General features: G+C 30.7%; 2 protein-coding genes across 2 annotated transcripts in view; one reads left to right on the top strand and one right to left on the bottom strand.

Moving 5' to 3' along the window:
• Positions 1–3,428, bottom strand: part of LOC130446707 (organic cation transporter protein) — a 25,468-nt gene extending 22,040 nt beyond the window's left edge. The window contains exon 1 of the mRNA XM_056783099.1: positions 3,263–3,428. The gene's annotated coding sequence lies outside the window, so the exon portion shown is untranslated. The remainder of the gene's footprint in view (positions 1–3,262) is intronic.
• Positions 1–17,797, top strand: part of LOC130446708 (venom allergen 5-like) — a 26,159-nt gene extending 8,362 nt beyond the window's left edge. Inside the window, exons 3-5 of the mRNA XM_056783102.1 lie at positions 7,170–7,260; positions 13,780–13,936; positions 17,414–17,797. Coding sequence (XP_056639080.1) covers positions 7,170–7,260; positions 13,780–13,936; positions 17,414–17,711 — 546 coding nt within the window. The 3' untranslated portion in view covers positions 17,712–17,797. The remainder of the gene's footprint in view (positions 1–7,169; positions 7,261–13,779; positions 13,937–17,413) is intronic.
• Positions 17,798–25,907: the final 8,110 nt, after the last annotated feature.

Raw genomic sequence — 25,907 nt, forward strand, 5'->3', positions numbered from 1 at the left:
ATCGTTTTAATTTATGAGGAAAAAATTACTTCAGTTAATGTGGGATTTTTGGAATGACAGATAATCAAATTTATTAATTTATACATTTCGAGAAGTGATGGAAAATTCTCAAAACTCGTGTAAGTTCACATATTATACACATATTACAAAAAAAATTCCAAACTCAAACGCACGACTAGGAGGATACAAATTTTTGAAAAAATATTTAGAAATAAAAATGAAGGTAATTATCCACTTTCACGGTCACCTGGTTTTTTGGCTCTAGAAAATCGAAAAATGGATGGATTTTAATGATCTTGGTCTCAAAATGTTCCATTTTACGGCGGTTTTATAAAAAAAATTAGTAGAAATAGCTGGAATGAAAATTTCTCATAGTTTTACTGTTTTAAATCGTAAAAAAAACGGTTTTGCAAAATAATCCTTTACAAAAAATTATCTCATTATCAGATAAAGTTCTTATATTTTTTTTTGTATTCTACATAAATTAATAAATAATTTAAAAAAAAATCCAAAAAGAATGATTTTTTCAGTTTTTATAGCTTAAAATGAAATCGATGAAAAACAATCAATTTTCGTGAATAGTTTCGTACTATATTCTTCAATGTTAATAGTTTTTGGACCATTAAAAATCGAAAAATAGATAAATTTTAAAATTTTTGACTCAAAATGTTCCATTTTACGACGAATTTATGAAAAATCGGGGGTAGTGGCTGAATTTGCGGTTTTTAATAGTTTCAAACCTTAAATAGTAGAAAAACTTTTTTTTTCAAAATATTCATTTTTTTATGTAAATTGCGAAAAAAAATATACGAACTTGATTCCACGACGTCAGAAACAGCTACGAAGTAATCCTTCGTAGAAAGTCATTTTTTTGTATTTAAAGTCATGAAACTGTAAAAAATATTTATTTTATTTTAATTTTCTAATTTTTTTATAAATCCGCCGTAAAATGGAACATTTTGAGACCAAGATCATTAAAATCCATCCATTTTTTGATTTTCTAGAGCCAAAAAACCAGGTGACCGTGAAAGTGTATAATTACCAAAATGAACAGCATTTTTGTTTGATTGATTTAAGCAATCAGGCTAATAAAGCATACCAATTTCGAAGTTAAATAGAACAAATAATTGTAGGTGAAGTTAAACTACAAGCATCTCCAAAAGTCTTTGGTTAGGTCACGTTGTAAAATTTTATGTTTGCCTTTAGCACCTTATCATAAAAATATAGCAACAAAAATTATTTCCTTCTTAAATATATGAATTTTTGTAAAATTAATCAGATTTAACGATTCGACTTGACAGCGAGTTCATTTAAATTTTGTTTGTGAGGCGGATAGTGGCCCTTTTCCAGGAAACCGGTAGCGTTGCGCGAAGACCGATCACAGGTCGCTCCGAGTTAAATCAGAGAGGAAAGACCGTTACATAGCTAATTTCATCCGAAGAAACCGATTTATAACGGTAACGATCGTTCGAAGTCACTTTTTGCTAACATACCGAAGGGCAGTTTCGAGAAGTACTATTAGAACGAAATTATATTCATCGAATTTAAGGGCAAGAAGACTTTAAAGGGTGCTTCCACTTCCACTTCTACCCGTCTCCAATGGGCTCAAGTGCACAGGGATTAAGTTTTACAACGATGGCGTAACGTTCCTACAAGTTCCGATTTGGTTTCTACAGTGATAGTCTGCCGGAAGGGTTTGAAGAGACCCGGGTATACAGAAACGACTCAATTTCACCAGAGATGTTGTTCCCTATCATGGCGTATCCGTGATGTGTATGTATGGTCGCCGTACACCACTTATTGTATGAATATGCCAGACCACATCGCACGGAAATAGTACAAAACATCTTAGAGGAAGGAGGTATCCAAAGAATGAATTGGCCAACAAATTCACCAGACATTAATCAAACAGTACAGATTGAGCTCATTTTATAAATTTAAAAATAAGTTTGACTATTTCGATCGACCAATTATACCATCTGAAAGTTCAGAAATTGGTCATTAAAGGTCATTTGGTCTCATTAATTGGTCAGTGCTAGAAAATTTTTTGAGTGGTTGAAGTTTTTCGAAGAAATTGAGGAATTTTAGCACTTTATTCATTGAAAAAATAAAAAATTCCACTTGTGTGCGATCGAGAATCTTTCGCTGATTTTGCAAATTACGCGAGGAACAGTTTATTATTAGAAAAAGCAAAAATAATTGTTTGGAGGTGAGAATACCGTGGAAAAATTAAGAAACGTCGTGAAGAAAATAGAAAAAGTCATCACCTGGATGAAACGCTGGACGTACTGAGGATAAAGTTTGGATGAACTCTTCCGTACAATTCTCAAAGCTCGCATTCTTGGATGGACTTTCCACCGGGCTAAGATGCCATCAGATAGGTGGTATTTTAAAAATCTATTTTACGAACTTTGATTTAGTGTCACCTGTTTGTTTATGTATGTGTGTAGTCAAATTGTGTTGTCGCATTAGACAATGCTTCGTATCACACGAGAAAACTGGAAAAAATTCCAATAATGGCAACAAGGAAAGCAGGTATTCAAGAACGGCTTATTCCTAAGACTATCGATTTTGATGAAACTAAGGTTAAGGCAAAGTTTTTAGAATTTGACATAGAGCATAAAAATAAGTAGAACTGAACCGCTCTACCATTGTGAGCTCAATCCCATTGAGTTAATCTAAATTTTATGACGTTAAAAATATTTTTCACTAATCTATTCAGAGAATTATACCTGATAAGTGAAAAAATGTATTCAACATGTCCAGGAAAAGTTTGAAATCAAAATGTGGAATATAGATATTTGCAAGTTGAGCCCCTATTATCTGATGGAGAATAAGAAAATGTGTTTATTGATGCAAAAAATGAAGACTTTATTTTAATGTTCCAATATACATATTTTTAAATAAATATAAACCATATTTTGGCCCTTCATTTTGAAGTAATTATTGTGCATAATTTTTTAAAATTTATTTTATCAATCTGCTGTACGAAACGGGCAATTTTTTCCTTAATGCGGTCCTGCTACATGCTTTGGCTTTGGCTTTTTCAACTCTGATCACGTGCACTATGCATGAATATGTTTTGATTTTCTTTTTTTTTTGAATAAATTGAGTATAAACTGTCACATTTATTTTGACAATAATAATTTGCAATTTATCCTACACACAATTTTCGAATGATAATTTTATTTTTTTGCTTATTTAAATATTTTTTTCATAATTCAGTATAGTGATAGTTAACAATGAAACAATAAAAACTTACCAGGAATGATTACAGCACTTCAATAAACACTCACGATTTATTTTATGTTCGACATATTGTAATTAATTATTTTCACACTGCAACTGTTAGGGCTTCCCTGATTACAAACATTATTATTTAGTAAATCATAAAATGCAGATGATTGTTATGAATTGGTCTAGATAATTCCGACATATTATGTTGGTATGAATACAATTTATTTAATTAAATAAAAAATCTTTTTAATAACTTGGAATGTAGTTAGATAAGATAAAGTTTATTGTTAATGATTTCATTTATTAATTAAGATGTTTTAAAAATAAATTCATTTGTTTATTTAGAACCTAAGTATATAGTCCTTGGTCCCAGTGACAAATTTTTATTTATGATACTTCAACGTTGAACATTTTTGTACGGACGAAATGGGACAAATTTTTGGAGTTGGGGCATTATGATAGTGGGGCGTTTGCCTGTCTAGATCTCAATTTTATACAAGAAAATTATAACCACATTGGTAATTTTAATTTAAAAAATAATTTCTATCAAATAATTAGCGAAAAAATGTGTCAATTTTGGTGTATTCGACTGCCCATATGCTCCGTAAAAATTTTCCGACAAAGTTACCACGTTATTACAAAAAATTTTCATTATAGTTTCTGTGTGTAGTAATAAACTTTTTGCTTTTATAAATTTGACATATTTGGTGTGTCAGACACATCAAGTGAATCATTTTTTTTCCACGACAAATTTTTTTCGCTAATTATACGATGAAAACTATTGTTTAAAATAAAATCACCGATGTGGTAATACTTTTTTTTTGCAAAAAATTGACAATTCGTGTGAGTTTGACAAGCAAACGCGCCAACTCCGAAATTCGTCCAACTCCCCTAAATAACAGATACAAAAAGTGGAAATTTTATACTTTCGCGGTCTCCTCGTTTTTTGGCTCTAGAGAATCGAAAAATTTTCATAAATCTTCGTTTTTACGGCGGATTTACGAAAAACATTATGGGAATAATAAAAAGGAAAACTGAGCTTTAAATGTTCATGAAAATGCACTCATTCACGTATAATTGTTGAAAACTTTCTTCGAAATAATCAAATGAAGTTGTTATATATTTTTTTATAATCTACACATAAAACGAATAAATTTATAAACAAATTTATACAAAAATGTTGATTTATCATGTTTTTTCAATTAAAAATAATAACAAATTCTCTTAAAATTGACAAAGATTTAAAAAAAATTCATGGAAATCGAATGATTTTTCGATTTTCTAGAGCCAAAAAACGAAGGGACTGCGAAAGTATAAAATTACCCAAAAAGTTTAACGTTGTGATTGTGTATAAATTAAAAAATTGTCATTGGGCCCAAGAATTGAATTTCATTTAAAAATCGAATGGAATACAGCTTAACGAGAAGAACTGTATTTATCAAAATCATAGTTTTTGATACAGTGTGCTTTTAAAGTAACGTACTGTGCTAACATTTCAATATCTGTTGAGTTTACAAGAAAAATATTGAATATAATTTGATTTAGGCCATTTAAATTAGTTAGTTTTAAGTATAAAGGGTTCACAATTACTCCAAAATAACTTATTAACAACAACAAATATTAACAACCATCAAGTTGCTGTAATTCAACATTTGATAGTTCTAAAGGGACAGTTTTTTGAAATTACAATTTTCATAATAGTTATTTATGTAACAAGTGAGTGAAGTAGCATTTTATCGACAAATGTGAATATTGTCACATGAGTCGACAAAAGGCGTTCTCAGACGAATTGCATACAATATTTTCCTACTAACTAAAATTTTATCAAACTACAGAAGTTTAATGGTAATTTTCCTCTTAAAACATATTATATATGTATTGATATATTTTGAACATTTCAATCAAGATAAGAATAAGTTAACAAAACCATAGACGGATTTTGTTATTAAATTTTTTCGCCATGTAAAAATGCCCCCTAAAAATAATTATTACTACATACGGAAAATTAAAAATGTCATCAGAGCGAATTTTTTCTTATTATCATTAGTGAAAGGTAATTATTTATTGTAGAGAAGATCTTTGGATTGATTTAATGACGGCTAGGGTACCTTAAAGTGGAATATGGTTTTATTTTGGGGATAACCATGACACTGGAACTGGGCTGGGTTCACTGTGCCGATGATGTTATTTATTGAACGAAAAAGTGTATGGCTGAAAAAATGCTTTGGGTGACATATAATATACTATAGTTGCCGATGTATTATTTCATACCGTCATCTATTTGGTTGATAAATTAAGTCATCAAGTTAAACGGAAACCGTAGAAAACCTATAACACCTGCAAGTGGTAAAAAGGAGTTTGAAATTTGGGTTTCACATATTAGCGATAGGAGAAACTTCGCGATAGGTTAGAAATATTATTCAAGGAAAGAAAAGATCTAGAAGTATAGAGGGTGAATCCAGAAGACACTGGAATAGAGTTTGAATATCTGTAACCGTTCGTTGGTGTTGTTTTGTACCAAATCAACTACACCAACACTCACAATTATACTGTCTGACTCTCGTTTCGATAACCAAGTTATCGTCTTCAGTATCTGGAGGTAAACTGACTTTTTGAGGACGATAAGTTGGTTATCGAAACGCGTGTTATCATAATCGTTGGTGTAGTGAAAGTATAAACAGTGTGTTCACAGTTCACAGCGATAGGAGAATCTTCGTGATAGGCTAGAAATATTATTCAAGGAAAGAAAAGATCTAGAAGTATAGAGGGTGAATCCAGAAGACACTGGAATAGAGTTTGAATATCTGTAACCGTTCGTTGGTGTTGTTTTGTACCAAATCAACTACACCAACACTCACAATTACACTGTCTGACGCTCGTTTCGATAACCAAGTTATCGTCTTCAGTATCTGGAGGTAAACTGAGTTTTTGAAGACGATAAGTTGGTTATCGAAACGCGTGTTATCATAATCGTTGGTGTAGTGAAAGTATAAACAGTGTGTTCACAGTTCACAGCGATAGGAAAATCTTCGTGATAGGCTAGAAATGTTATTCAAAGAAAGAAAAGATCTAGAAGTATAGAGGGTGAATCCAGGAGACACTGGAATAGAGTTTGAATATCTGTAACCGTTCGTTGGTGTTGTTTTGTACCAAATCAACTACACCAACACTCACAATTATACTGTCTGACTCTCGTTTCGATAACCAAGTTATCGTCTTCAGTATCTGGAGGTAAACTGACTTTTTGAGGACGATAAGTTGGTTATCGAAACGCGTGTTATCATAATCGTTGGTGTAGTGAAAGTATAAACAGTGTGTTCACAGTTGAATTGTCCGATTCGATGGTACGAATGACGTATCGGGCTTGCAGGGGTTACATCTATATTTATATGTATGGTGTTGGTGGAGGATAATAATTTGTATTGGCAGTATTTGCTCGTAAAAAGGGCCGTTTAAAAAGGAATTTGGGTGCAGCAATTTGTTTTCTATTTAATTACAGATCGGAGGAAACTTGTATACATATAAAGTATGATACTGGGTGGGGTTGGTTCGAAACCACTTTCAAATGAAAAAGAGATTCTTTAAGAGTCAAGAATAACAATTTTTATGATGAGAGGTAACGATCATAATACAACTTGAGATGAGGTAACTCATTTATTTAATGATATGTATACAAATCATAACCAATCGAAGATAGTTAAGTTTTAATAAACTTTTTGCACTTTTTTTATTTTGAAATCTTTGTCAAAACTTTCATATTTGGAACACTTTTGTGTGCGTTTTTTTGTTACTGAATCCTTTTGTTTCGAATTCAAATGCATACTTCTTTGTGAATTTCAACTTTTTGTATTATAGTTGTTAAAAAAAAAAAGAAATGATATATTCAAAAATAGGACATCTATTGATTCAATGATTTAGAATATTTGTTTCAGGTTTATAATAAGGAACTGGAATTTATGGCGCAATGTTGGATCAACGAATGTCATGAATCTATTTTAGTTCATGACAAATGTAGAAGAACTAGTAAGTAATTGATATGACACTAATTTTCTAGCAGACCGGTTAAAGTTATGAGGCATTAGAACTGATAAATGAAAGTATATTAAGGCAGTTTTTTTCTAAACGTACTTAAAGCAGATAGCCAAATTTTTTTCGTATTCTAAATTTGTAAATACATGACACAAATTCCATTCATTTCAATGACAATAGAATTTTCTAGTTATAACCTTGATGAATAGACATCAAGGTAACATTTTCAATGGGTTTTAGCGTCATAAATCTCATACTTGCTTAAAGACTAACTAAAGACTACCACAGTAAAGGCCGAACGTTAATGCAACAAAATAATCTAAACTATCTATCAACATATTGGCCTGCGAACGTCAACAAGATTCCAAATCTGGTAGACTTTGCTATAATAAGAGAAATAGGTGACATCTACAGTGTAATAGAGTCAAACTTCGATTCAACGTCAGACCATAGTCCAAAAATAGTAACTATAAGTACACATTTAATACGGAGAACAACACTTAAGCTAACAACTAAAGAGACAAACTGGAATGATTTTCAAAATCTAATAAATACAAACGTTAGTTTAGATATCAGAATAAAAGAGAATCGAGATATTGAGCGAGCTGTTGACTATCTAACAACAGTTATACAAAAAGCGGGCTGAGAAGCAAAAAAAAACAACGCCGAAAAAGTGTACAAGAGAACTATAAAATGCCCTTTCATATAAGAGAACATGTAGCAAAAAAAGGAGCGTGATTTATATAGCAACACAATAAAAATCCTCCCAGACTTATGTTTCCATTTGGAAAGCTACAAAAAACTTGAACGACCGACAGTAAGCAACTCACCATCAGATATGACATGGGCTCGTACAAACTTATAAAAATCCACAGCTTTTGCAGAACACACTGTAAATGTATTCTCAGCTCCAGATAATAAAAACGATAAAAAAATATAAAAAGTTATCTTGAAGCACCACGCCAATTATCTCTAACTATGATGATATTTGCCCCGTCAGAAGTTCGACAACAAATAAAATTTCTAAATCCCAAAAAAGCTCCTGGGTATGATCTAATAACAGGGGAAATACTACAGAAGCTACGAGCTGTAAGACCCAGGTAATGATAGTCGATATTATGGGTCTTCCAGTTCTTTGTGTTTCGGCAACAGTTCCAGTTACCTTAAACCGATTTTGCATGCTCTAAATAACACTTCAAATTTCTTCTTAGTGTTAGTGAAATTAAATCTTTAAAAATTTTGTAAAGCCGTTGAATATTTATATACAAATAGAAATAAGCAAATCAGGATTCAAAATTCTTATAGCAGATTAAAAAATTATAATATTTCCAATAAGAATAGCAAAAATTAGATTAATACAGGAACAAATTTCCATGAATTATTCCAAATCGATTTTCTTTTTGAATAAATGTTATTAAGCATTGATATGATAAAATTGTCATTTTCGATGCTTGAACAAATACTAGATTGAGATTAGTATAACAAAAATACTGAAGAAAATTTATTATCCTGATCTTGGTTGATTTTATATATGAATTCGTATCAAATGCAAAATGGACACCATGATCAATAGTTACTTATCTAATAAAGTAGTTTCATAATTTTTTTATGTCTATTATACTAGTTATTTCGAAGAATACATTCTTTATTATCTGATTAGGAATATTTAAAAAGATGTCGATATTTGAACGGTAGATTCAGAAGAAGCTGAGAATGAAAGATTGTAGATAAAATTAAAATGGGATGAATATAAAAACCCGAATGGTTCCAAAACTGAATCAAGAATATAATACTTCAATAACATTACCATGTTGTACATTATATAATTTTCATTCGTAATTTATTTTGTACCTTTGAATGCCTTATAATGAACAAATGAATTTAAACAACATCTAACACTTATGTATAATAATAACACCAGGAAGTTGATCTGAACTTCAAGATAAATGTTAAAATTATAATAATTATTAGTGATGGGTATGATATTAAGACAGATACTCAATTATTTTGTGAAAATACCTTGGATATTTTATACATTCATATTTTAATTATAACTCAATTGTTTTTTATATTAGTTATTAAAAACAATTAATGTGGGGGATACAAAAGAAAAAAGTAATTGATATATAGATAAGAAATAATCAAGTTTATGTGAATGTCTCACGAAAATATTGAAAGTATATTGAAAAACGACAACAAAATCCAACACAGTTTTAAAAGAATTACACCTGGAAGCCAAATTTGAACTTTCTTGGAACAAATTAAGTTTAAAATTTTATCTTAGAGGCACAGTTCACACCAATCAATTAGTGGACCGAAACAGAGCTCGCAATCCATCTTTTGCCTTCTATTTGTTCATCCAGGATGTTGTTGGAACTTTCGATTGGCGGCGTATAAAGACAGAAATATTGGTATCACAACGTCTTGGAGGTGATTAACATCTCTTACTTTTAAGTGGTGGTTGAACATAAAATTAAAAACTCACAATCTACCTTAAACAGATGGAAAAAAAAGGTGCAAGTATCAAAGCTGCTGCCTGTCCACAAATAACAGGAATTAGTAACTATTTCATGTCAATCCTCGGGAGAGCTACTCGGTAGTTGTAATAGGGTTTTAGGATAACAAATGCATTTTACTGAAAGTCACTAAACTCCTATAAATTGTATTTTTCTAATAAAAATCGAATTATTGGAACTGCAGATGAATCAATGAATAAAGTGCGATAGACAATCTAAAATACATATATGTTGACATACGCGGATCCATATTCAAATTTTTGCTCGTCTCTAACTAGTAATGAACAATTCAATATGTTTCTGAAACTTTTTGTTCATCATCTGAACTTGATACTATTGATACAAACAGTCTGCAGGAACAAACCTATTAATTTTACTTCTGTCTTCACTAGATTTAGCTGTAATAGATAATTGTTGTGGTCTGTTTCGAATAATATGAAATATAAAACAAATAGAATTGTCTAGCCAATATGAGCTTAATTGAACCGACACAAGGACAAGGTTGAAAGATATCAAAATTACGTTCATAATATTGTTAAACATTTAAAAGTTAGTTTAGGAATTTATGTAAACATATAATCGATATAATTAAACAAAGCGTGAATTGATTACTATTAGGCACAAGCGAAGAAAATCAAAGAAAAATGGTTGGATGTAGTTGGACTCATGGACCTCAAACGGAATTATATAAGCGTTTACAAAATGTGAGAAAAACATGGATATCGTAGATATATTTTCATCTTATACTTTACCTATACTGGGTGTTTTTGTACTGCTACTTCATTCAAAATTCACCACACTAAATAAAATTCTTTAATTACAACCTTCTGTTGTTTATACTTTCTTCAATTTGACTATCTGGTCGGTTGGACTACTATTCTAAAACTGTTTCCAATCTCCAGTTGTTCATATGTTGTCAAATTTTTTGTGGAAGTTTATATTCACCAAAAATTGTATATTTCAAATATTCTATTAGACAAAGGTAGCTTCGAACCATACACAAGCTAAAACTCGAGAAAGGCTGGACCGATTTGGCTAACTTTCATCTTAAATTATTAGTGGAAGGTTTAAAAGGTGAATCACAAATTAAATTTCTGAATACAACCATAATATGTGATATTTGACAACCAACAAATATGTCGATCCATCCTTTATGGCGATCGATACCTCAGAAAAAGGGCGCATCCTTCCATCTTTGTGAGTGTCAATTACCGCTACGTACACGAGAACTTTATGATAGTGACATTTTAAGATGTGCTCTTTTTTGTTGATCTTTTATGATAGTAAGACTTCTCTGCTAATATATGAGTATTTTTGCAACAAGATAAAGCTGCAAATGTGTTTGCTAAGCAGTTGTCAGACATTGGAAATAATGAAGTCGCAATGGAAACCTCGACCGTATTCCTCACATGACCTACAGATTTCTATCACATCACAGACTCCAAAGAGGAGCTTATTCAGCGTTCCCAGATATAGCTCAACAGTTGAATAACCATAATTGGTTGGATGAACTAGCAATATTGGCGGCGAAAAATAAAGATGTCGAGGATGCGACCATTCAGAAATTTCTTCCGTGACATTTGGCTTCCTTCAAATATATCGACACCGCCGTTATGAGCCAGGATGACGTAGGGAACTATCCCACGGAGCTTTTAAATTCACTGGATTACCACCTCATAATAAATAAATCGCAAGGCCAGTCATTGGAAAGTTGCCGAATCAACTTGGAGTTTCCCTGTTTCGCGCATGGACAATTGTTTATTTACACCCCACAGAACAAAAAATATAGTTCATCAGAAAGCTTTAAATTGATTATCTGACTGTATCATAACTGTGTGTGTCTGTCAATATCAAATTGAAATCTTATAACTAGCCAGAATTTCAAGAAAATTCCGTTTTGTAAGTAAGCAACATCATGTGTAATTAATCGAAGATAATAATAAAACTTTCTTTTATTTGTTTTGATAAAAAAGGTTTCCTTTTGTTAGTTTTAAGTATAAATTATTCGATAGGGAGTAAACCCTAGATATATATTACTGTTAAACAATCTTCAACAACAGCATCGACAATATTGTAAAATCGATTATAAAATAGGAATAATGGATTGAGTGAGTACAAAAATTCCACGAGAAATGTGTCAAATTGAGATCCACATCTACTTTTACTATAAAAATAAGTCTCATATATGGATAAGTTGCATTTATAAAAAAACGAACTCAAAATAAATTCTCAATGCGGCTTGGAATGTGTGTCATAATTTAAGCTGCAGTAAAAACATAGTTTATAAAACTTGATGATTAAATATAAATAATTAGAGCTTGAAGTTAGTTAGTTAGAATAATTAGCGATCTCTTGCTGAATAATGCTAAGAATATAAGCAAATTTAGAGGATAATGAGTATTAAGACTTAAAATTTTTATTACTGGAGGCTAAAACAAAAATGTCCTAATCGAGTATCTTCCAATTTCATTTTAATCATTATTTTGTAGTCTACTTCAGTATAGTGACTCACCTGAGGCCTCAGAATTGCCATTCGCCATTTCAATAATTGTTGAATTAGCTACAGAAACTAAACACAACTGAAAACATATACCTTCAGAATAAATCGATTAGATATCAGCAGTGAGGGAATTGATGAGTATGCATTATGATAATAAATCGTACTAAATTTTAACATTCCATTACCAATGATAGTGTTCAAGTAGCTTAGGAAATGAATTAATATATTGAGATGTCCAACTTATTCATTATTTCAATAATATTTGAAGTAATATATAGTTATTTGTAATAAAATGAGCATCAAATTTTTTCAAAAATATATTTTTTTAGAAGAAAATGTTCTATTATTTGAGGTAATTCAAACTGAACTGGAGAAATACTGAAAATGAATAGTGCATTTATATAAATTCGGATTTGAAACGTTCTACGATGTTGTACGATGCCTAATTGCAACTCTTTCTTGTCTCTGCAGTTCTCATCGTTCAGATTTTCTTCACCCATACATCCATGATAATCTTGGTCTTCCTCTCTTTCTGTTCTTCCTTTTGCTTATATTTCCTCCCAATCCTCTCCACCTGACCGTACCAAATCAATTGCTCTTTCTCAATATATTCTGAGATGGAAATAGATAATTTTGCAGCTTTTTAAGAGAAAAGGTTGACTCGACGAGAAATCGTTCGAAAAATAGATCAATTCCAAAAATGGGTCGAATTATTTAAGAAATTCTGATCAGTATGAATTGAACAAAAAAGATTGCCTCAAAAATGAAAATTTCACCAAGAACTGATAGAAAAATCGTTGATACATCAAACAATATCATGAACAGTTGCGAAAGTATTGCTGCGGAATGTGATGTGAACGTTTTGCAGACGATCAGAAGCATATTGAACAAGAATGAGTACATCGTTTATCAAAAGCTTATAACATCATCTTGACAGGCTGCAGTCTGCTCGCCAGAATATAGACCACAACTGGAATTTTGTCTTCCAATATTATATTTTGAAATCTTATCTTGTGAAAAGATATGCCACAATACTTTCCAAAGGGAAATAAATTCTGGAGTTTTGTCGTTAAGATATTCCAACATGATGTCAGTAGAGGGTCATTATCCTGGTTTGAAGAATGTAATATGGAACTAATTGAGTAGCCTTCTTATTCTACCGGATCTGATAGATTACCTACGGGAATTCACCACAATAAATGTACTTAAAAAGAAAATACAGAATATCTGGATCAAGATTGAAATGTAAAGAATAAGAGTTTATCCAAAGATTAGAGATTAGTAGTAATTTTATTTATTTACGGTACTTTAGCTATGGGTGATTCACCTTCAATGTTTTCCTACAATGAATCATGACAGTTGATTCTTGTAATAGAATTATCAAAAATAAAACTTGTAGATCTATTGTCAAGATTACATAACACATAATTTTGGTGACATAATTCTTCAAATATATTAATTACATATTTAATTTTTGATAAAATATTTTCGTTGCAGAGAAGTTTTCATGGGTTGGACAAAATTTGGCTTACGTAGGAAGTACTGCTCCGAATGAATTAAGCAATAGAGGATCAATGATCAAAAAATTAATACTGGGTTGGTACGACGAAGTGGCATTATTTAACAAAACCTGGGTTTCCGATCACCAGGAAAGGTAATAACCCAATGAGAGTTGGTGGTTATGAGACGTTAAGCACATAGACCTCCTCATAGACCTATAGTGCCCCACTTGGAACTACAAAAGGCCGATGTCCTTGGAAAAGCTAATCAGAAAAACTATGAAGTTGAAATATATTCTAAACCTTGTTGTTTGAGCGATGGGCATACACATGGTTTGAAGTTTCTTCCCACCTCAAGCTCCAGGGGCATTTCAAATTATTCGTAATGATCATGTCCGCTTAAAAAACCAGTTATTAGGCGTATTTTGGGCCATTTGAGTGGAGCTGTTTGATAAGGAAGGCAGAAGATTCATTCTTTTGCGCGTTAACTTCTCTCATGTCAGGTATTTCCATCCGCCTTCGTCTTGAGAACAGACTACACACATATGCGCTAGCTACACTTCAGGCTAGAATGTGGTGAATTTTGAAGAAATTAGTTGAAAAAAAATTTTTTCTTCTTAAGTTTCCATTAATTGTCTTGTCTTGAAAAATTAGTACTATATCTATATTATGTATGAATACTTCTTGAAGTGAGCACTCATCGAGATCTGGAGGATCCTCACTCCACTACATTTCCAAAGACTTCTTCATCTACCAACTTCAGGATAACTAACTCTTTCCGTTTTATCTATTATACTTCCGGATGTCGAGCTCTCAGATTCTATAGTGTCTGTTAAAAGATGCGACTTGGTTCCATTTCTACAATCATGAATCACAATTGGGATACAAAAGATATTTTGCTCTTGGAATCTTTCTTTGTCTTGCGAGCAGACTATTCAGAGATATGATAGCTACTCTTCAAGCTACAAAGCTTTGATACAAATACAAAAATTAGTTGTACAAGAAAAATTGAGTTCATTTTTTTTCCTCTTTCACTGTCTTGGAATCTATATAGCGTGTGCTATGTTTCTATTATATACGCTTGATTGAGTAACTGACTACTTTTCCAAGGACTTTCTAAGAAACTAGTATCTCCTTTATACCATCCAATGAATTCTACTTGTTTCAGTTTAATCTTTCTGTTTTATTAATTACGTTTCTGGATATCAATTACTGAGATTCCTTGGTGTCTATTAAAAGATTTTAATTTTCTCTATCGCCACGATTCGGAATTAAAACAAAGAGCATCTGGATACAAAATATATTTTGCTTTTTGATTACCTCAATTTTGCTTTAACAATAAATGCCGAGCATTATTGGGATATTTCGAATGAATCAAATGTTAAAGTTCGTGAAAATAGACCTAGTACACACAAGAAAAAAATTAGTTTTCATAAAGATCACGCATCTTTTCACACTCACGCTCGAGAATCTCAAAATATAGACTGTTGCAATATTCACTTTATTACCTGACTTATCAAATCACAAAGAATTGCAGTCGAACTACAATTTGTTGCCTATGATAGATGAATCAAACCTGATTAAAGGATACATTGAAAAAAAAAGGGATTTGTGGATGTTATTAACAAAAAAGTTTGCTCGAAGGTTTTGTTCACATTTTTGATAGTCTTATTACTGCTAGCGATATCGACGGTTTGAAAAGAAACTGAAACAATGTTTCTATAAAACATGGTCTGTGAATGATCTAAAAAATAAGACCTATCTATTTCCTTAACAGTCTATTATTCCCTTATTGAGTGTATGTTTCATATTTGTTATATTATCTTCCTCTTCCAATTGGTTTCATCCAACTACTATTATTTTGCTTAAAAAATTATCCACCCGAAAGGAAAGGAAGACAACGGATTACTCAGTTCCTCAAACGAGGGTTTTGGTTGCAAACCAATTTTTCTGACAACATTAGACAACATTCTCATAAAAATGGAAAACGATAGACTTTCGCCAAATATCAAAAGAACCTCCTAGTACTGGTTAGTAAAGGGCTTATATTGTAAGTATCCTTAAAATCCGACGTTTACTAGGCAGTTTTTTAGAAGGAAGCTATTATATCATTGATTATCTCAATATCTGCTTAAAATTAGTAACAAAACCAGACGATTTATCATCTAGATGAGGTCAGGACTAACTGTGAATAAAATATGAGCAGACAAGGATATAAACTTATAAAGTCTTTCCCATTATCCTACACATGGAATAAATTGGTTTTATCCATGATGGCTTTGGTGATTATTATCACCACATAAATTCCAAACTTGTTGAGGATTGATTCTAAAAGTATGAAGCAGGTTGTATGTTTTATTGCAAAAATGATTATCGAGGCTTGTTTGCAAAAATCTACTCTTTTGAGTTTTCAAAATTGAAATTTCAATGTAAATGGAAAAAGGCGACAAAGAGGTCCGAGCAAGTAACTCGACAAGAAAGGAATAGAATCTAAAATATCCTCTAGCATGGAATAAAGGACTGAAATCGATCAAAATTTGACTACGGGTCAATTTTTATTTAAAAATTAAGTTCCTCCTGCTTTGCGCTGAGATCAATTTCCAAAGAACTGAACTTATCCACATACTTAACAGTTTATTATACCCTTATTGAGTCGCATCTCCGATCTTCAAACTTCAAAAGGGAGCTGTCAGATATTAACTTGGACTAAATAGCAGGGCTCAGTTCAGGGATTTCTTTTAAAAAATTCTGGCTCTTCCTTCCTTATTCATATTTCAATTCGTTTGCCTAATTCGTAAGTACGGCTATCCACTTGAGAACGTGGAGCACGATCTTTACCTCCCTATTCCACGTTCAGAATTAGTTGAGTGCTCAATATTTTACAATGCAAAAAAATGTACAATCACTTGGCAATTGAAATCAAATCGATATCATCTTTCCCCGCATTTCGCCATAATTTTAGGGCATATTTACTAGAAAGTTCCTTCTACTATTCAAACCACTTCTATTCTGATAATAATATTTAATTCCGGGCATGTTGAATACTGATTTAATTTTTATTTATTTTTATTACTATTACCTATAATTTTGTAACTTACTGTGGATGTCTTCTGTATTTTGAAATTTTATTTGATTCAGTTATTTTTTTGTTTGTTTTTTATTTTTACAAACTTTTATCTACAAATTGTGAAAATTTTTTAACAATAAAACATTTCTGTCTCTCTCTCTATCTCACACAGAATATTTCCAGAAATTCTGATGTGATTTTCATGTTCTAATGGTAACTAACTCAGACTGATGCGATTTATGATTTTACAAAGTTTTAATTACTGGAGAAAATGAATTTCAAATACCAGCTAATCAGGACACATGAAGTAAAGAAGATGACAAGCAATGTATAACATAAACAGGGCCGCGAACCACTCAGAACGAAAAACTGCACCTTTCCAGCCGCTACAAAAATAGCCGTAGAGTCGGGATTCTTCAACAGTTTATTTATTTTCATCTTTATTTTCACCTATGACTTATTGGTATTATTATTCAACTCAGACGTGTCAGTAAGGTGTTTATTGCATATACAAAAATATCTGTAGGTATTATGTAAAAAATTTTGGTCAATTACTTTTTTTTAGATTAGTAAATATAGGACATTATACTGCAATGATCTGGGCGGATACCAAAAACGTAGGATGTGGTATGTCTTACTACTCTTATAAGGAAAGTAATAAGACTTGGTATATCCTTAAATTGGGATGTAATTATGGCCCTGGTGGTAACTATTTAGGACGACCGTTGTACAAAATTGGAAAACCAGCTACGAAATGTCCGGGAAAAAAAGTGAACAGAAGATTCCCTGGATTATGTGGAGTTGATATATCTGTTAATCAAACTAAGGGCTATGAAAACATATTATTCGATTTTCGTGTTTGAGAATAGTTAGGACTTTGGTATTAGTCCAGTGCATTTCATTATAGAAATAATATACTTTCATTTCAATAAAATAAAATGAATATTTATTTTGGTCGTATTTATTATTTTCCTCTTTATTTTTGAACATATACAAACTTCCGTGCATAGAAATCGGGCCACAAAAAGCCGCACAAGCTGTTGCTAAATAATTTCTTTTGTTTTTCAGCTAATTAAGCTTTATGAAATTTCAGTTCATTACTCGCTGCTTTCGATTAACATTATTTTATATACTTACGAATACGATTTTATACCAAAATATATAGATACCAATGTCTTTAATAGGAGAAAGGTTGTTCTTAAACGAGTTATTGGTGATGTTCATAATTTTCAAAGTATTCTCCAATGCTACTATCTCTTTTTCGGCAGTTTTCATCTATTTGTCCATTTCGTCACCCTCTTGTTGAAGGAAGACTTTTTCCTGGGTATTTTTTATTTTGAAATGCGTTACGGACATCGTTTGATCAGTCTTTTCCTAAAGCGGTTAACGCCATATGGTATTTTTTTGGTACTGCTTCTCTTTAAATCATTGTAAGAATTTACTAACGTGACACTGTACCGTAATAATTTTGGTTCTGATTATTTTTCAATGAAAAACTTTCACACCCGCATTTTTCATATTTTTTTCGAAATCCAGATGATGAAATATAATGACGATAAGATCTGTATTACGGTATTCTCAATTAAAATTCATATACAAGTACTGAAAAAGAAAAAAAATGTTTCATTTTCAAGTTGATAACTTCGTTATAAATTAAAACGATTCATTTCTATCAACTTTACATCAGTTAGTTATTCCAATTATGTAATACTGTGAAAACTCATATATAGATGATTTGAATTCTTTCAAAAGCTAATTGCGAAAGAAAAAAGAATCAAATACACAGATGATAAGCGTTCTTTAGTGCTTATTGGTACTGTATTTTAATATTTTATATATATTCAAGCAGAAACTATCCCTCGTACTATAAAAGTTACTAATTATTTTCTAAAATTCCCGAATTTGAATGAAAAACTATTCCTAGTACTAAAAAATTCAGAATTATTGACAAAATATCCAAAATTATAAATTAAAAATTATCTCTCACATAATTTAATTCATTTTTTTTTGGAAAACCTGAAAATTGTCGGTAATTAGCAAAAAAGAAGAATCGACAACTGATAAACGTTCCTTAGTGCGAGTTCGTACTGTATTTTCATATTTTGTATATTGAAACGAAAAACTATCACTCGTACTATAAAAGTTACTAATTATTTTGTAAAACTCCAGAATTTGAATGAAAAACTATCCCTAGTAATCAAAAATTCAGAATTATTGACAAAATATCCAAAATTATAAATTAAAAATTATCTCTCGCATAATTTATTACATTTTTTTTTGGAAAACCTGAAAATTGTCGGTAATTAGCAAAAAAGAAGAATCGACAACTGATAAACGTTCCTTAGTGCGAGTTCGTACTGTATTTTCATATTTTGTATATTGAAACGAAAAACTATCACTCGTACTATAAAAGTTACTAATTATTTTGTAAAACTCCAGAATTTGAATGAAAAACTATCCCTAGTAATCAAAAATTCAGAATTATTGACAAAATATCCAAAATTATAAATTAAAAATTATCTCTCGCATAATTTATTACATTTTTTTTGGAAAACCTGAAAATTGTCGGTAATTAGCAAAAAAGAAGAATCGACAACTGATAAACGTTCCTTAGTGTGAGTTCGTACTGCATTTTCATATTTTGTATATTGAAACGAAAAACTATCCCTCGTACTATAAAAGTTACTAATTATTTTCTAAAATTCCCGAATTTGAATGAAAAACTATCCCTAGTACTCAAAAATTCAGAATTATTGACAAAATATCCAAAATTATAAATTAAAAATTATCTCACATAATTTATTTCATTTTTTTTTGGAAAACCTGAAAATTGTCGGTAATTAGCAAAAAAGAAGAATCGACAACTGATAAACGTTCCTTAGTGCGAGTTCGTACTGTATTTTCATATTTTGTATATTGAAACGAAAAACTATCACTCGTACTATAAAAGTTACTAATTATTTTGTAAAACTCCAGAATTTGAATGAAAAACTATCCCTAGTAATCAAAAATTCAGAATTATTGACAAAATATCCAAAATTATAAATTAAAAATTATCTCTCGCATAATTTATTACATTTTTTTTTTGGAAAACCTGAAAATTGTCGGTAATTAGCAAAAAAGAAGAATCGACAACTGATAAACGTTCCTTAGTGTGAGTTCGTACTGCATTTTCATATTTTGTATATTGAAACGAAAAACTATCTCTCGTACTATAAAAGTTACTAATTATTTTCTAAAATTCCCGAATTTGAATGAAAAACTATCCCTAGTACTCAAAAATTCAGAATTATTGACAAAATATCCAAAATTATAAATTAAAAATTATCTCTCGCATAATTTATTACATTTTTTTTTTGGAAAACCTGAAAATTGTCGGTAATTAGCAAAAAAGAAGAATCGACAACTGATAAACGTTCCTTAGTGTGAGTTCGTACTGCATTTTCATATTTTGTATATTGAAACGAAAAACTATCTCTCGTACTATAAAAGTTACTAATTATTTTCTAAAATTCCCGAATTTGAATGAAAAACTATCCCTAGTACTCAAAAATTCAGAATTATTGACAAAATATCCAAAATTATAAATTAAAAATTATCTCTCGCATAATTTATTACATTTTTTTTTGGAAAACCTGAAAATTGTCGGTAATTAGCAAAAAAGAAGAATCGACAACTGATAAACGTTCCTTAGTGCGAGTTCGTACTGTATTTTCATATTTTGTATATTGAAACGAAAAACTATCACTCGTACTATAAAAGTTACTAATTATTTTGTAAAACTCCAGAATTTGAATGAAAAACTATCCCTAGTAATCAAAAATTCAGAATTATTGACAAAATATCCAAAATTATAAATTAAAAATTATCTCTCGCATAATTTATTACATTTTTTTTTGGAAAACCTGAAAATTGTCGGTAATTAGCAAAAAAGAAGAATCGACAACTGATAAACGTTCCTTAGTGTGAGTTCGTACTGTATTTTCATATTTTGTATATTGAAACGAAAAACTATCTCTCGTACTATAAAAGTTACTAATTATTTTCTAAAATTCCCGAATTTGAATGAAAAACTATCCCTAGTATTCAAAAATTCAGAATTATTGACAAAATATCCAAAATTATAAATTAAAAATTATCTCTCGCATAATTTATTTCATTTTTTTTTTGGAAAACCTGAAAATTGTCGGTAATTAGCAAAAAAGAAGAATCGACAACTGATAAGCGGTCCTTAGTGCGAGTTCGTACTGTATTTTCATATTTTGTATATTGAAACTAAAAACTATCCCTTGTACTATAAAAGTTACTAATTATTTTCTAAAATTCCCGAATTTGAATGAAAAACTATTCCTAGTACTAAAAAATTCAGAATTATTGACAAAATATCCAAAATTATAAATTAAAAATTATCTCTCGCATAATTTATTTCATTTTTTTTTGAAAACCTGAAAATTGTCGGTAATTAGCAAAAAAGAAGAATCGACAACTGATAAGCGGTCCTTAGTGCGAGTTCGTACTGTATTTTCATATTTTGTATATTGAAACTAAAAACTATCCCTCGTACTATAAAAGTTACTAATTATTTTCTAAAATTCCCGAATTTGAATGAAAAACTATTCCTAGTACTAAAAAATTCAGAATTATTGACAAAATATCCAAAATTATAAATTAAAAATTATCTCTCGCATAATTTATTTCATTTTTTTTTGAAAACCTGAAAATTGTCGGTAATTAGCAAAAAAGAAGAATCGACAACTGATAAGCGGTCCTTAGTGCGAGTTCGTACTGTATTTTCATATTTTGTATATTGAAACTAAAAACTATCCCTCGTACTATAAAAGTTACTAATTATTTTCTAAAATTCCCGAATTTGAATGAAAAACTATTCCTAGTACTAAAAAATTCAGAATTATTGACAAAATATCCAAAATTATAAATTAAAAATTATCTCTCGCATAATTTATTTCATTTTTTTTTGAAAACCTGAAAATTGTCGGTAATTAGCAAAAAAGAAGAATCGACAACTGATAAACGTTCCTTAGTGTGAGTTCGTACTGCATTTTCATATTTTGTATATTGAAACGAAAAACTATCTCTCGTACTATAAAAGTTACTAATTATTTTCTAAAATTCCCGAATTTGAATGAAAAACTATCCCTAGTACTCAAAAATTCAGAATTATTGACAAAATATCCAAAATTATAAATTAAAAGTTATCTCTCACATAATTTATTTCATTTTTTTTTTGGAAAACCTGAAAATTGTCGGTAATTAGTAAAAAAGAAGAATCGACAACTGATAAACGTTCCTTAGTGTGAGTTCGTACTGTATTTTCATATTTTGTATATTGAAACGAAAAACTATCTCTCGTACTATAAAAGTTACTAATTATTTTTTAAAATTCCCTAATTTAATAGAAAAACTATCCCTAGTAGCAAAAAAATTTGGAATTATTGTTAAAATCTCCAAAATTATAAAATAAAACCTACTCTTGTACTATAATTTATTCATTTTTTTTTGAAAGTCCTGAAAATTGTCGGTAATCGACAAAGAAGAAGAATTGACAAATTATAAGCGTTCCTTAGTGCATAACAAGTTCCTCAGATTCAGACGATGAAATTCGATAGCATCACATAGTAACGTGGAAAGTCAAAGTGAGGACAGATGTATGACTGTTACTACTGAAACGCAAGATAAAGAAGATAGCGATGAAGACCAGGCAACAAACAAATCTCCTAATTCACTTACTGAAGTATCAATAAAACGATCTTGATACACCAAATGTACGTTCTTTTTCTAGTACATCTTCAGGCAAAAAGAAAATCGATAAAAAAATGAGTGACTTAGTGGATATAATGAAATCGAATACTCTCATGAGGTTTCAGATCCAACCTTCACATCAAACTGCAGTACAAACTACCAGATGATTCATTTTTTAAGCCAAAACTTTAAAAAAACTTCCCCACAATGAACAAGTAACTTGGTGTTTGAAGCCGAATTGAGAAAGATACCACCAGACATACAACCACAAGCTGTATGTCTAGTGGCCTACTCGAATGATTCTGAAATCGATGTACAGTCGCCATATACACATTATTTGTCCCACAATGATGAAGAATCTCAAACCAATACTTATGTTTCAGAAAATACTCAAGAAAGTCCCCTTTCCAATACATTAATCAATTTTTGAAATTCATAAAATGTTAATTTACTTTTGCAATAATAATATTATGTCCAGTTTTATGATAATTTCATACTTGATTGTATTTACGAAAATATAATATTGTATTTATTAAAATCCGTTTCTCTGGAGATATTGCTTCTCCTTGTATTTTGCTTCTTTAATTTACTTTCTAGTAAATTGTAAGCCAAGTCAAATCACTTGGTCAACCTGATATATATTTTACACGTGTCATAGTGCTAATTTCGGGTCATAGAACATTATATTCTCCACATTCGTGCCTACGGTGGTTTATTGGATGAACCCAGTACTACCTGGATTCATGATGAAGTAACCGCAACCATTTTCTCTTCTTCATCCAACCAATCCATACCTTCTTGTAGATGCTCTATTATATTATAAGCTCCGGAGGATTGTGAATGTGTATTGTATGAACGTGAAGGTCGAGGATACTACTTCACCAGTTTAAAAACATCAAAATGTCAGCTAGCATACACACACACACACGCATATAAAAATGTGTCCTTAGCTTAACTCGCCGCATCGGTAGGTGTGATTGGGGCTTTAATAAATTAATATCCACTCTATCTACGAATGTATCCTCTTTGTGTGTAACTAGGTAACTAAATGGGATGCAGAAATTTGCTGATATTAAATTTTTTATTAATAGATCGAATTTCATATGAATGTGCTCGTTAAAAAATGTAAATACACTTAGTCATACGCATCACTGCTGAAATTGCATTTTTATTTGATAAACAGACGTAGTTTCGCTACGAATGGAATAAATGGATATGTATTCACATTATTTTTAAACAGAACAAATACAGTTCAATTCTCTTATTGCAAGATTTGAGTTATACAGTGTAGGCACATTTTTTAACTGACTTACTGTAAAAAATCTATAAAAATTTAAAATTTTCAACACTTTAAGAATTAGATATACGAGAAATCTAATTTCCCAATTGACGCTTTTAAGAAATATTATCTAGAATTAAAGTTAACTTAGTTAATATGAAATAGAATCTAATTGACATGAAACTTGTTGTTACCTAAGAAGAACTTTTAAATATTTGTTTATAGTACTCATAAATGCTGAATATCATTGACTTAACCCTAAAAATGTGGTAATCAATAATTATATTTATGTATCAGACGTTCCGACACCTGTTATGAAAGCATTGAACTAATGCATTAGTTCACTTTTAGTTAAACGTATAAAGTCCTTATTTCTTTTCCTAGATGACACTACGGGTAAGATTGATGAAAATATCTCGGATAATCATGATAAATATTAGATATTTGAATAGTCTATGGAAACTATCCAAATAATTTCATATTAGATGTATGATAGTGTAAAATTAGAGTAAGGCTTCCGAATTTTAGAATTTATCTTAAAATAATACTTTAAATTTGGTTTTTAATTGATAAGATGATAAACCAGTGAAAATACAAAATGACCGGCATCGAATTGTGATCCACTCGTTTCAGATTTCATCCAGTTAACTAAAAAGCTTTCGGAGAGCTTTCTCCACAGTTCATCATGATTAAGAGACTAGTACAGATTATAATTTTCGAAAAATCAATCTTTTTACATCTTTCAAATCCTTTCACTTTTAAAAAACATCTCCTAAAATTTCATAACGATATTGGAAATAATAAGAAAGTTATAATAAGTCGCGTGGCCACGCGTTTTCGGTGTTCGGAGCGGAGCGTAAACATCATCGACAACAGAATCACCATGCCAAATATCTAGAAGTCATCCTCACTAAGGAATAACATTCAAGGATCACATCGATTACCTAGTGTATAAAACAAGACAAAAAGACGACTAGTAGGACTCTTCAGGGGATATGCTTGACCTGAATATATAAATCCACCTAATAAAAGTCATCCCTATCCCCACCCTGCTATGTGAATATGCATCGGGTTACCAAAATAAGCTCCAAGCCCAGAAAAATATTAGCTTGAGTCAAGCAATCCCAACAATCAACCAAGGGAACTGATGGATTACACCAGAGAAGGCTGCGCCAGGGCCAGATTTAACCGTGACCGGCATTGTAGACAAATAGAAATAAAGAACAATGAGGGACGATCTATTAGGGAACTAGTGGATCGATACACTCTTGAAGGTCATTTCAAGTCATAATAATCTTCGGAAGAGATGTGAAAGTTGGATGGAAGCCCGTCCTAAAATGCATTGTTATTTGAGGTCAGAAATTTCTCATGCTAGAGACAGAGTAAATACGATATGACACATATTTGGTTTTAGTCTTTTTTTATTAATAAAATCTTGGTGCAGGTATGAGTCTAGATCTTTCCGAGAAGGAATAGATGATAAGTTGATAAGTAAACTATTATATTGAATTGATATCCAGCCATTCTTCCAGTAAAGCAATTGAATCAAATCTTAAATATGTTCCTTGTCCCCTTATCCACTATTTTGACTCTAATTTCTCGGGTATATCATTGTTTTTTAATATGTTGTATCAATATCCACTCAATGATTACAATGTTATAGTGTTGCTTTTATTTTCGTCTTCAACTTCTCCATATTCAAATGCAATGTTCCTGTTTTTTATTTCTGTTCATTTTCAATGTACAAGGCAATACAATATAACTTCGATAGTCGTATTTTTCAAGCTCCTGACATTGTTCCAATTCTGTTCCATTAACTTAAACCTTCTCGAAACTGCAATATGTTACCTAATTTCTTTGTTTTGCCCGAGATACATTAGAGAAACTACAAACATGACTAGAATCACAAAAAGGCAATTGAATTAATCTACTGAACACGATTAAACTTCCAGAATTATTCACGAGTCAAGTAATTTGTTTAGTACATTCAAATTGTTAGTAATATATTATGGAGAAAGGT

This window comes from Diorhabda sublineata, chromosome 7 (assembly GCF_026230105.1).
Source record: "Diorhabda sublineata isolate icDioSubl1.1 chromosome 7, icDioSubl1.1, whole genome shotgun sequence".
Classification (NCBI taxonomy): domain Eukaryota; kingdom Metazoa; phylum Arthropoda; class Insecta; order Coleoptera; family Chrysomelidae; genus Diorhabda; species Diorhabda sublineata.